Source organism: Hemiscyllium ocellatum, chromosome 7, assembly GCF_020745735.1.
Source record: "Hemiscyllium ocellatum isolate sHemOce1 chromosome 7, sHemOce1.pat.X.cur, whole genome shotgun sequence".
NCBI classification, from domain to species: Eukaryota; Metazoa; Chordata; class Chondrichthyes; order Orectolobiformes; family Hemiscylliidae; genus Hemiscyllium; species Hemiscyllium ocellatum.
The window spans coordinates 43,413,385-43,427,867 of NC_083407.1; the positions used below are offsets into that span (position 1 = coordinate 43,413,385).

Here is a 14,483-nt window from a genome sequence, read left to right on the forward strand (position 1 = left end):
ATTAGCTTTTCGGGACAGGTTCCTATCTAATAGTAATTAGCTCCTTTGAAAAGAAACTGGATAAATACCTAACAAAATAAAGTCGTCATGATTTGGAAAAAAATAAAGTAAACATCATGTAAGAACATAAACATGAATGAAGTCACTGTTGAATACTTTCGGTTTTTGTGTGAAATAGATGTCTTGCCAATTGTTTTTGGATTGCAGTCAACAGTAGATAATTCTGATTTTTGTTTAGTTATTAAAGGATAAATTGTAAAGATGCATTAATTTATTTTGTAAATTGTACATTGCATTGATCAAAAGGAACTAGTGTACAGATCTTCTTTGTGTTTTTTTTAAGAATACTTAAACTTAAGATTGATTCATCCCAATCTAAAATTGATTTTAAAAACAGGATGCACTGCCAGTGTTCAACTTTTTCCTGCAGATGTTACTAGATGTTCTGAAAAGGGTTAAAGTTCTGAGTGAAAATAATTTCTCAGACCATCGAAAGACCTGAATGTTCTTTTATTTCTCTTTCAAATGCTAATAATTTGTTGTGTATTTATTCATTTTTTTTCCTTTCTATGTAAAACTGATGCCCTATTTCAATTTATAATTAAGATATGTTGTTAGAAACAAAAATCTAAATTACTTCCCCTTCTCTCGATAGATGCAGAAGTGGTATATCGGACCAGAGATGGGCATGTGATCAAACTGAATGTAGTTACAAATGAAACAACTGTATTGCTGGAAAACAGCACTTTTGTAAGTAAATGATTTGTTTCTTTTCATTTCTAGATGGTTTAACTTTGACACCTAGAAGTGATTATTACGTTTTCATGCAATTATGCAAACTTTAAAAGTAAGAACATTTATTGAAGAGAACCTCAAACAAGACATCTATAAATGCATTAGTTTTCCAGCATTGTTGTATTTTTGTTTTGGAATTTTAAAAGGGATGAAACTGTTGTATTGGAATGACAGAAGGACGAACTATTGTTGTTCATCAAGCAATGCCCACTTTCCACAAGTGAATAAAAAAAATCAGGACAATGAGGCTATAAAAGCAGCTGTCTCAGAAATTCCATCCTGATAAGGATACATCACAGGACAAGCAGAGTGAGAAGGTTTCTCAACACCAGACTCACTGACATATCAGATCTTCATTAATAAATCTAAGCGGAATGTGCCATTTCCATCTTCGTCCACATTGTTTATAATCATTTTCTGTTTCTGGCAACAAACTGTGAAAAATGCAAACCACGAAGCAGCCATTTCTAATTACATTTATGGGAGTCCATATTGTTCTCATGTAAAATTGCATAGTTATGAGAGACATGTTGCTTAAATAAGAATGTGACTTTTCTTTCTTGAGCAACTTCTGCTATCATTAATACTACTTCATAGTCACGCTTCTAGAAAGATTTTGTTGGTAGGAGTAGTAAAAACTGGTCAAAGTACCAAAATGGATTGCAGCTGAGTGGGGATTGATTAAGATACCTGGATGGCATGGACGAGTTGGACCAAAGGGTCTGCTTTCGTGCTGTACATCTATGACTCTGTGGTGTTTATCTGGGAGCTGGTAAGGGTCAGTGACCATTACGGGAGATATCAAATTGGATCTTCTGTGAGTTAAGACACAATCAGCAGAGATTTTGAATGTTTTTCAGTGGCAGCAGCAATTCGAAGGGCGGGAGCTTGGACTACGGGCCTGCCGGGAACAATGAGTCACTGATTTGGGCTTTTAAATTTTGAAGTCAGAGAATAGAGGTTTCTGGGAAAGGAGTGACTTCTTATTTTAATTTCCATCCAGCTATATAAGTCAGTGTTATCTCAACCCTAGACCCTTCCTTTGTAAAGTGTCCCACCCAACCACCTCCTCTAACCTGAAAGACCCGGGACATATCAGGTCTCTTTTTTTTTACTTTGTGATTAGGGGAATAGCAGGGATAGCAGTGCAGGGAGGGCAATGTTCCTCCTACATGATGTTTGAGGTGAGGGATGCCATTAGTCTCCCACCCAAGTACATCTGCAGGAAGTGCACCCAACTCTCGCTCCTCCAAGACCATGTGAAGGAATTAGAGCGGGAGCTAGATGAACTTTGGATCATTCGGGAGGCAGATGCTGTGATAGATATGAGTTAAAGGGAAGTAGTTACTCCTAGGCACAAAGAAAGTTGGGTGACTGCTTGAAGGAGTAAAAAACAGGAGGGATCCCCTGTGGTTGTTCTCCTGAAAAACATATATACCATTTTGGATACTCTTGAGGGGGACAACTTACCAGGGGCATGCAGTGGGACCCAGGTCTCTGGCACAAAGCCTGTCCCTGTTACACAGAAGAGAAGGAGGGAAAGGAGTAGAATGTTAGTCATTGGGTTAGTCGATAGTTAGAGGCTCAGATAGAAGGTTTGTTGGAAACGAACGAAACTCACGGTTGGTGTGTTGCCTCCCAGGTGCTAAGGTCCGTGATGCCTCGGATCGTATCTTTGGGGTCCTGAAGGGAGAGGGTGACCAGCCTCAAGTCGTTGTCCATGTAGGTACCAACAACATAGGTAGAAAGAGAGATAGGGATGTACGCCAGGATTTCAGGGAGCTAGGATGGAAGCTGAAAGCTAGAACAAACAGAGTTGTTATCTCTGGTTTGTTACCTGTGCCACATGAGAGCGAGGCAAGGAATAGGGAGAGATATCAGCTGAATACATGGCTGCAAGGATGGTGCAGGAGGCAGGGTTACAGGTACATGGATGATTGGGCTCATTCTGGGGAAGGTGGGACTTGTATAAACAGGACAGTCTTCCACTTGAGCCAGAGGTGTATGAATATCCTGGGTGGGAAATTTGGTGGTGCTATTCAGGTGGGTTTAAACTTGCTCAGCAAGGGGATGGAAACCTGAGGTGTAGTTGCAGTGCAAAAAGGGTGAGAGTAGGAAGGACAGGGACAGGATTTGAGGGTCACAGGAATGTACTGGCAGTCAGCAAACTAGTTTGAGGTGTGTCTGCTTCAATGCCAGAAGTATCCGAAATAAGGTAGGTGAGCTTGCAGCATGGACAGGTACCTGGGACTTTGATGTTGTGGCCATTTCAGACATGGATAGAGCAGGGTGAGGAATGGATGTTGCAGGTTCCAGGGTTTAGATCTTTCATTAAGAATAGGCAAGGCAGTAAAAGAGGGGGAGATATGGCCTTGTTAGTCGAGGATAGTATCACAGTGGCTGAGAGAACTGTTGATGAGGACTTGTCAACTGAGGGGTAGTGTGGGCTGAGGTTAGAAATAGGAGAGGAGAGGTCACACTGCTTGGAGTTTTTTGGAATATTGTGTACAGTTCTGGTCCCCATATTTCGGGAAAGATGTGGAAGCATTGGAAAAGGTGCAGAGGAGATTTACCAGGATGTTGCCTGGTCTGGAGGGAAGGTCTTATGAGGAAATGCTGAGAAACTTGTGTCTGTTCTCATTGGAAAGAAGGTGGCCAAGAGGGGATTTGATAGAGAACATATAAGATATCAGAGGATTAGATAGGGTAGACAGTGAAAGTCGTTTCCCTAGAATGATGATGTCAGCTTGTACGAGGGGGCATAACTACAAATTGAGGGATGATAGATTTAAGACAGATGTCAGAGGCAGGTTCTTTACGCAGAGAGTGGGAAAGGTGTGGAATTAGCCCTATGTGCTAATGCAGTCAACTCAGCCACTCTATGACCTCCAGTATGCAGGTGTGTATATGTGAAAGACTAATCAGGAATGTATTAGAATAGTCGATACAAAGGGAACAAAGGCATGAATGAATACTTCAGTAGCACTAGAGATATATAAGAGTGAAGTCAAGGTGCTTTTATGGAGGTGGAAATAAGATGTCATAGTAATGGCATGATTGTGAGTTTGAAACTCATTTCAGGATCAAATGCATAAGTGATGTTTCAGTCGTGCCGAATTGAATGGACTATCCTCTGCAAGGTTTTCTCCCATACCACTGATGACAGGCTCAGGTCTGACCTGTCCTATGAGGGGTGGCTATGTTTCCTTTGTTGGGCTAAGAACAATCAACTACCACTTCCTGTCTGTCTGGAAATTCTTCTGATTCCATGTAGATAGTGGACCTCATTCAATCTTATCTGAATTACGTCAAAAAAAGGAAACCGTTTGAGAACATATTTGCCTGTAATTTCTCATCATTATTTTAATGGAGGTTTTGACTGACTTCTTTTAAGTAGATTCATAGCTCTGCAAAGGTAGAGAAATTTTATACAATTTCTTGGAAATAATTCTGCTGAAGTTTTTTTTTATTTTAATCCCTCTGCAAGATGAATGATCAAATGTAATATTTATTGATATTACAAGCTGATCAATTATGTAAGCTTTTCAGATATTGCCTGTTATGAAGAAAGCATTTATTGTCAAATCTGTGGTGCATGAATCCCAATGTTCCATTTATAAATCATTCAATCTAATCTTGTGTGTTGTTGATTTGCACTTTCTTTTCATGTATAACATAGTGAATAGCATTTCTTTTCCCCCTTGACATTTTTTTTTGGCAACTTAATTGCCTATCTTTTCTTATTGTAAAAGCTAATATATCAACAACTTCAGTGTGTGCTTTGATCTTTCAGAGCATCCTTTTGTTTTTGTCTTTTTGGAGCACATGTAGTGCTGGACTTTATTAGTGTCTCAGAGATCAACCCTCATTCAGTTTTGCCAATTTTGCACTGAATTACAATACAAACTATCAACGTAAGTGAATAATAGGACTTGCTGATGCAAGGTTTCTCTTGTTCCTAACAGCTGTGCGAAAGTAAAATTACCTCTGCAAAAAACATACAATGCTCAATATTAAGGGCTCAAAATTCTAAAAGTGCATTTAGAACGGATGCTGAACTTCTATGTTGCTTCATAATGCTGAATCCAATGTAACTTGCATGGTTAGCTAATTTAAGCAGATTCAGCATTGCGCAGGTCAGAGCATTAAATTTGTAGAGGATGGGGAAAAAGTGCAAGTTAGAGGTGAGGTGATGGGGAAGGTGGTAGTTGTTGATTGTGGTGGGGAGGGGGTTATTTTGATAGAACATTTCTGAAAGGAGGGTGTTGAGAGCTGGGAGAAGGTAGTAAGCAGATGGAATAGAAGGATATAAAACCTGGTTTGAACTGGGTACAGAGATGCACTGAATATGTGATATCTGGCAGTGAATGCCATATTCAAAATCCTTGTGCCTCTTTTAAATACAAAAGTTGACCAATCTCACCAGTATGTTCAAAGCATGCTAATTATTGCCATGACCCTTGTGAATCTTTCAGCACCTTTCCATTTGTTTTCTTGGCTGCTGGATGTTCATTGCACTTACAGTACACTTAAGATCATCTTGAAGAACTTGCAGCAGAAGATAAGTCAGTGCCATGCTCAATACCAATGCTTGTGAACAACTCAACATGTTGCTGTAAGTAATGTCACAAATAATATGACCATAATTTTCAATGCCCACCTCATCAGACAGAGAGGCCTCTGGACCAGTTAAAGCATTTGTAGGAAATGTAGAAACAAGAGTAGACCACTTACTTTCTCGAGCTGATTCATGATTGATCTCTAACTTCACTCCTGCCTTCTATTATATCCTGCAAAACTCACAAACTCAGTTTCAAATTAAACAATTGATCTAATATGAATTGTCATCATGGCAGAAAGTTCCAAATATCTACTACCCTTGTGTATAGAAGTCCTTAGTATTCTCACTACTGGATTTTTTAGTCCAATTTTTTTTAGGCTATACCCTCCACCTTGTCCTCCCTGAAGTGACATGAGTGAATACATAAACTCATTCTGAACTTGCCAACTTCATACTGCAGAACAAATGCAGGATTGTTAGTTGGCAGGCAAATACACACAAGCCTCCACAGTCATCACTTGTTAATACTCCTTGGAGCACATAATGCATCACTTGAAAAATCGGGGAAGATTGTGATGTCTATGACTGGCATGGGGCAAGTAGCAAATTTCCCAGCATAAAACTTGGAGTTTGAGTACAAAGTCAACTGATAGCAGCTGGAGTCCAACAGAAAGAATTAAAATGTGCACAGAACTAAGATCAAAAGAACCAACTCCCAAAACAGCAAGACAGTTCAATGAAACAGATGCTAGATCAGAAAAAATACCTCAATAAGAAACATTAAGCAGTCGTATTATAAATAAAACACAGTTTAAGATTCAACACAGAAAAAGCAACCTAACCCAGCATTCTGAAAACATGCAGCACCTTCCAACAAAGATCAGCATAATTAAAACTGGATAAGCAAACCATTCATACACTTCAGAAACTTGTTGCAAATGTACATCAGTATAAAGTAATATAAATGCTACTTGCTTTGCGTAGGATTATGTTTTCATGTTTCTTTTTAAATTCCACAGGCCTTGTGCCTTTTAAAAGAAACCTTACAGTTGGGTAGTACCTTTTGTGTATGGAATATATCAACAATAAATTAAGTAATTGAGAAGTGTCATCACTGTAATAATGTAGGGGCACACAGCCGACGATTTGCACATAGCAAAGATTCACAAACAGTAACAACACAACTCGTTGGATAATATGTTCTAATAATGTTGCCAGAGAAATTACTAGATCACTTGTAGAACTATATATTGAAAAGTGCCATGAGATGTTTTGGATCCATTGTAGATGGAAGAAAGGGCTGTGGTTTAACATCTCTTCAAACAATTATTCCTCTGATAATGCAGCACTCCAAAGTGATTTGGATTGTCAGCCTGCATTATGTGCTGCATTTGGAGTGAGACCTGAACACACTGCCACCTGACACACAGCTGAGTACAATTCCACACTGAACAAAGGCTGATGCCAATTGTTAGGCTAGCTTGAATAATGTATGTGAATACTTTGAGTTTGATTTCTCCTAGGAACTAACTTAATATGTGGTTTAATAATCAAAACTAGACTTGTATTCAGAAAATCATTAAGATATTCTTATTGTCACAAGTTGTTCATTCAGGTAATAGAGCATGGACCTCTGCTCAGGTCCTTTCTGTAAATCCCTGCTGCAATAGACATTTGAACTTAACTATCTGTTTTGTTATCCCTAGGGGTATAATACAATTTGAAAAGCTAAGAACCTCAATGGAAAGTGTAATGTACCATTTCTTTTGTCAGATCACAAAGGATTTAGAAATACAGTGTGAAGTGAGCAAGGTTTAATGACCATTAATTTGTCTGACTTGACAGAAAATGGAAAGTGTGTTCCTGCCAGATTAAGTTGATTTCTAGTTTTATGACTATGTTTCATTGTATTGATGTTTCATTTACTGGTGTTGAGATGATTGAGCAAGTAGAGACTGATTTTGGGAAAGGCCAGACATCTCCTTTGTGAATTGGCAAAAGATTGCTGGAAATAGATAAGACGAACAGCCGTGAAACAATATCGGAAGCAAACATTCTCCACATGAACAATTTCAACTATTAATTTTGATTTGCCTTGGTTTAATATTCCATCTGCGTGTAATCTGTCAACTTTTCATCCTCCACCTACCCAATCTAAACCTGAAAATCAACAATTTCTATCTCCTCAACCAACCTGGGCAGTAGGTTAGACCATTACTCTGGACAGAAAGGAAAGAAACTGTTTAAGATTGTTTTGTATGTCATGTACATGGAGATGGCACAGGAACTGTAAACTCTAAGTTTGATAGAAATGTGCATCTACCTCTCTGCTCTTGTTTCTTTCTGATGGGAAATTAGTGTCAGTGAGGATGTGACACTAGATGATTCAGTGAGCCTGAGAGAGTTGGAGAATGGGAATAGTGAAGATATTCTACCTGTCCAGTTTTCTTATCAGTCTCCTCTTAATGTAACAAAGTACAAGTTATATTGCAACTATGTAACAGCAGTGTTTCTGACTACTCCATCTGCTGGGTAGACATTGTCATGAGAATAGGAATTGCTGCCACTGTGCAGTAGCTGTGATTATCTTCCATAGTGTTGAGCTGAGAAAATTGGATATGAAAGGCAAAGAACAAAGAGAAGAATGAAGAGAGGATAGATTCAATGGTTCAGGCATGGAATAGGCTCCATAAGGTACTTTTAGGGAGCGAGGAATATATTGGGCCATTTGCAAATGGAGCTTACAAGGGAAAATACCAATGAGACCTTTGTGGGTTACATTGGAAGTGGGGAGGTTGGTGGAAGGATAGAGACATCAAAAGGATATGTTGGAGTGACTAAATGAAGCATGCCAGCAACAGCTAATGGGTTGCGTGCCAGTGTGCCATTGTGAAAGGAGAAATTTGGCAAACAATAGCCAGATCTTTTGTTTTCCAGATATTTGGAGAGCAGACATACCTACTCAAAATACAGGTCAAAGCTTCTGAGAAGTCCTGACACAATTACTGTGTGGGAATGATCTGCAAAATTCAAGTATCCATTTGACAATTATCTTGCATCCAGAACTGTTCAAAAAGATCATCAACTCTGTGTTAAGGGTTCAGACTTGTGCAGGTTCCAAAATACTCACATGGATAGTTACACAGGAACTGCTAGGCAGACAAAAAATAGTTCTAACATTAGAGTAATTTTACAACTGTGGAGTATCCATGGTTGAGGTGGTTCAATGGTGAGTTGAGGGGGTCAGTTTAATAGTTGTAAAGGATTGCAGTCGGCTTAATTGCTCTGATAAATGTTATGCTAAATATGTCAGAACCACCTGACTCTGACTCAGATTTAGTGAATGTTTTTGAGGGTTCCATGTGTAAGACAATTACCCATAAGAAGTTTCAACAGTTAAAACCTGGACCTGTATTTCCAAACGATCCCAATGCATAACTCCTCCCTGTACATAACCGCCTCAGTGATCTTCCTATCAGATGACCTGGGACATAGAGAAGCTCTGGGATGTTTATGCTTTACGTACTGAAATACAGTAGCTAGTGCTATCAAAAGGGCATGTTTCTGCATGGATTCCCTGCACTACTCTCTAAAGAGATTCCTGAACTGAGTTTGATGTGAAGGATCCTCCATCAGATGATTGTTCAGAAAATTCAGAAGAAAGTAAGTAGTTACTTTTACATTTGACCAGGATTAGAAACACAGTTTCTGATCTCAATTGTGAGATCTGCACCAGTGAAGCTCTACAAACTGGTTGAGGAATTGAATGGATGGGGTAGTCTGTATTCTTCTAGCCTTGTGATCAAGTGTCACCAACTCACTAATACTGTGTTCACCGGTTCAGGTTCTGGATGAAACATTTTGCCTACAGCCTGCATCATAGCCTTAATTCAGAGGAAAGGAGTGAATTCTTGCCCTTGACATTCAGCATTCAACAATAAATGTCACCTGTAAAATGGAGGTCTGTCATGGTCAGAGTCACAGTGGACAAAAAAAGAAAGATAATTAAGTTGTTGAAAGGCAGTCATCACTACCCCGAAATATCACTGCAAGATTTCCTCAAGAATGCGTGCACGGCTAAAAAAATCTTCAGTTACTTCATCCACATCCTTCCCTTCATGATAAGGTCTGTGTCAAAATATTTATTGATGATTCCATGAAAATACCCTTCCCAACTCCTCCAATAATGAAGCAGCACATTACAAATTGCAATATGAATAGCATGATCTTGAGTTGGACTGGCCATTAATTAGCATTATTTGTGCTATCTGAGATCCAAGGAATGATCATCTAAAGCAAGAGAAAGCTCAGCCAACCCCCTTTAACCTTCACTGACATTGAAGGGCTTTTGCCCAAAACATCGATTTTACTGCTCCTTGGATGCTGCCTGAACTGCTGTGCTCTTCCAGCACCACTAATCCAGAATCTGGTTTCCAGCATCTGCGGTCATTGTTTTTACCTTATCATGAGCAAGATCTGACTACCAAGATCTTCATATGGAGTGGGATCTAATCAGGACCATCCATGTCAGTTCTTTGGCTTCAAAAGCAGAGCAAATTCACAAAGAGTGGCTCACCTAATCCATCAAAAATTGTTAACCTTCGAGAATACTCATGTCCGGTATGATGGAATAGCCATTATTCACCTCTTTCAGTATAGCCACAACAATGCTTAAGAAGCTCAACATGATCTACACAGAGTGATTCACTTTGTGGCACCCTGCCACCGGGCTTAGTATACAACCTCTCTATCAGCAGCATGCTGTGACTGCAATATATTTATTACAGCAACTCCATCAGAGAAATCTGTGACACAGGCTTTCCATCCTGTCTGAAAGTGGATTAAAGGTAATACACCAGATGGAACCAATGGCACATAAGGTTAACTGTTTTGCATAAGATCACGATGCAGAGAAAATCACACTCTACGAGATATATATATAGTGTTTTAATCCATATTTGCATCCCAATATGCCAACATTTTCATTTACAACTTTGAACAAGACTTCTTTTCTCCTCAGGACCTCCAACCAACACTATACACCAAATATATTGACCAAAATCTCTTCCTTTGGACCCATGATGAGGAGTCACTGAAACAACTACACAGTGATATCGACAAGTTTCATCCCACCATCAGACTTATCATGGACGACTCTTTACTATGTGTCTCATTCTTGGACACATGCATCTCCATCAAGGATGAGCACTTCAGCACCTCACTCTACTGCAAACCCATGCATAACCTCACGATGCTACATTTCTCTAGCCTCCACCTGAAATATATTAAAACAGCCATCCCTTACAGACAAATCCTCTGCATACACAGGATCTGTTTAGATGAGGAGGAATGTGATGGACACTTGAAAGTGCTCAAGGATGGCTTCATAAGAACAAGGTATGATGCTCAAATCATCAACCGCCACTTCCGACATGTCACAATGAGAAACCTTAGTTCCCTTCTGGGGAGACAGACACGTGCTGCAACCAACAGGGTACCCTTCATTGTCCAGTACTTTCCAGGAGCCGAACAACTATGGCCATGGTCTTTGCAGCCTGCAACGCGTTATCAGTGAGGATGAGCACCTCACCCACACCTCCACTTCTCGCCTTTAAACAGATCATTGTTCACAGCAAACTGCCCAGTCTCCAGCACAAAAACACTGTACAACCCAGTCACAGCAACCGCTGCAAGACGTGTCAGAGTGTCCATACGGATACCACCATTACACGTGGGGTCACCACTCACCATGTACGTGGCAGGTACTCATGTGACTCTGCCAATGTTGTCGAACTCATATGTTGCAGGCAAGGATAGCCCTGAGGCATGGTATATTAGCGGGACTGAGCAGATGAGTGGACACTGCACATCAATCATCTGGTAAGAGTGTTCCCTCCCAGTAAGGCAACACTTCAGCGGTCTGGGCCATTTGGCCTTTGGCACTTGGGTGACCAACCTCCAAGGCAGATTTTGTGACAAGCAACAACGCAGAGTGGCTGAACAGAAACTGATCAGCAAGCTCTATACCCATGGGAATGGCATCAACCAGGATCTTGGGTTCATGTCACACTACAGGTGACTGCACACACACACATACGCACACACACACATACGCGCGCGCACATCTTGCACTCTCACCCATGCGCGCATCTCCTCCCAGGGATATACCCCAATAATCTCACTAACTCACTGAACCAAACCTACACACACACACATACTATCACATGCAGACACATACTCGCTCTGTCTCTCCTACATGCACGCCCATATAAGTTTATGGGGTGAATTTGTTTCTTCAGAATTGCATTTTATTTTGCTCAAAAGCTGCATGAATCTGTGTAAAGCTCTGTAAATCCCACTTTAAAAATAGAACCAGTCTAAGTCAACATTGGGACACAGACAGACCTCACACACCAATGTGACAACCACCTGATGAAGGACCAGCACTCCGAAAGTTAGTGCTTCCAAATAAACCTGTTGGACTATAACCTGGTGTTCTGTGATTTTTAACTTAGAGTAGCTAGACCTTTCTTAAGAATGTTATTTAAAAGAAGTTCTGGGATTTGCAAACCAAAGAACAGAAACCAGTGCATCCCATTCTAAAAAATGAAAGACTTGATCTAAAATTGTTTAATGTATTATCACATCTCCATGACACTGTAAATTCTGAGGAAGAAGCAACATTTTAGAAGCTAGTGCTTCCAAATAAACCTGTTGGACTATTACCTAGTGTTGTGTGATTTTTAAGTTAATCCATTTAAAAGAGAGAACTAATTTCTGTCAAGATGTTCATGGTTATTAGAATCAAATAATGTGCAAGTGATAAAGTGGAATCTAAGAAGAATCCCTGGTAATCACAGGAACTCTAATGAGAGAAATGTATTCTAGAAAAAAAAGAACAGAAATTGCTGGAGAAACTCAGCAAGTCTGACAGCATCTGTGGAGTGAATACGTGTTCTACAAACCTGGTGGAACAGCACACTGATCTGCTTAAAAAGTTGAGCAACTCAATGGCAATAGTATGGAAATAACAAAGCATCTTTGTGGCTTGTGTAATTAGTTTTCAATCCAAGTCAGTTTTGTTTTCAATTGAATGTACAGGATATAAGCATTGCTGCCAATATTTGTTGCTCTTGACTGAACTGAATTTGTAAAACTGTGTCCCTCATAATTTCTATTGACACCAAAAGCTGAGTTCCTTAGCAAATCTTCAATTTCTATAATTTACACTTTAATACACATTATGAAAGGGGGAAACACTTGTCCATTTTCCTTCTAAAAGAAGCCTCTCTTGTGCTCCCATGCAAGAAAAAAAGAGATATCACACTCATGATATTTATTAAAATAAATATCAGCTCTCATGCTGCAAGATTTCTGTATATTTTTAGATAAAACCTAATTTTGTTAAGTAATTTTTCTTTTGATGCCAGTACTGCCTTAAAAGACAGCTACTTTCAGAAGCAATTTAACACTTCATTGAAATGCATTCTTACACTGTTGCTGATGCCATTGAGAATACCTGATAGAAATAGACAACTTCACGTTATCAGAAGTGTTAGATGAGCCCTAGTGTTTGACAGCTGAGACATTCATTACTCATGAATAATCTCACAGATTTGAAGTTTCTCACTGAGAGAAAGTAGGTATTGAAAATAATGAAAGAAAATCGAATGTTCATACAAACAGTTTGGGCTAGTAATGTAAAAATGTTATTATTCAGAAAATAATTTCCATAGGTGTTTAATTTTACTGTGCAGTTTTTTTTTCAGATGTTCAGTGCCTCTTTCTTAGTGGCACAAGTTTTGATATAATCAGATATTTTCATGAAGTAAATTCTGTGACCTGCATAACATCAACAACTCAAAAATGAAATGATTCACATGATGTTTGAGACCAATCTAAAACTGTTATCTTGCAAGAGGCAGGGGATTTTTAAAAAACCATGTTAATCCATAAGATACTTCAAGGAGCTGTATTTGTCCAAAATTCAGCTTGACAGTAAGTTCACATTTAAGAACTTGCATTTTTGTGCAAGTTATTTGAATAATGGCAGTTTTACTCCAGTCCATAGCAAAGATTTAAACCCAACACAAAACTGCTTATCAGATGAATGATGGTCATAAGATTAGGTTAATATTTTGAAGATGCATTCCGATTTAAATATATTTCGTATTTTTTTTTGTTTCCTAGGTGATTTTTAAAGCAACAAAATACTCTGTGTCTCCAGATCTCAGATTTGTCCTCCTTGCATATGACGTCAAACAGGTACACCAAGAATTATGCAACATAGTTTTTTTTCAGAAAAATCTTGGGCAAGCGTCTTTTCTGCAGATGTCACAAATGCATTTTACAATATCAAGATGTATCAGTATACTTATTGGAATGTTTCCAGATGCAATCTAGTTTGATTATTTTGACTGTTGTCAGAGAGAAAAAAAATAAGGATTTGAATGTTACTGTGTGTTGGATATTTTCTCCTGTGCAAACAAATTTTGTCCCCTGCTGCTATAATAAATAGAATACTTGTTCCAGTTCCAAAGCCACTTGTTCCTTTTTTTTCCCTCTGTAAATAGTAAGAGATGAAAAAACAAATATGGTTTAAAGAGAGAAAATATAAATTATCTAACATATCCATTTTATACATGAGTGTAAGTATGAGTGCCTATGTAAATGATGGATTTGAAACCTCTGTCTCTCTCATGATGTTGTTTCTACATTTTTTTGGTCTTGCAGTTATTTGTTTTTTGCTGCAAAGTGCCAAATGTGAGATGATAACGAAAGAGTAAACTTTTGGTTGTAGAAATTCCTGGATTTAACTGCACTGAAGAAAATTGTCCAGATCAAAACTTGTGCATCATTGGCAAAATAATCTATATTCCTATGTGTTTAAATACTACCAAATTGCAGAAGTCTCTGAAGTAGTGGAATTTGTGTGATTCTGCTAATATCTCGCTATGTTCTCTATGGAAGATTATCAAAACATCTGAAGAAAAGAGTTGACCGTTGAAAATTATATTCTAAAGAACATTACCTTGTTAGCAAGGGGTTTTTTTTCTACACCTCAGCTGCTCCTGTTCGATTTTGCACCCCTACTGCTAACACACTGGTTATCAATATTCAGTCGACT

The 14,483-nt window shown here is 38.8% G+C and overlaps 1 protein-coding gene across 2 annotated transcripts in view; it reads left to right on the forward strand.

The window, feature by feature from the left end:
- Positions 1 to 14,483, forward strand: part of LOC132817060 (inactive dipeptidyl peptidase 10-like) — a 924,305-nt gene that overhangs the window by 409,289 nt on the left and 500,533 nt on the right. For both annotated transcript variants that reach the window (XM_060827148.1, XM_060827149.1), the window contains 2 exons: positions 656 to 750; positions 13,547 to 13,621. In XM_060827148.1, coding sequence (XP_060683131.1) covers positions 656 to 750; positions 13,547 to 13,621 — 170 coding nt within the window. The remainder of the gene's footprint in view (positions 1 to 655; positions 751 to 13,546; positions 13,622 to 14,483) is intronic.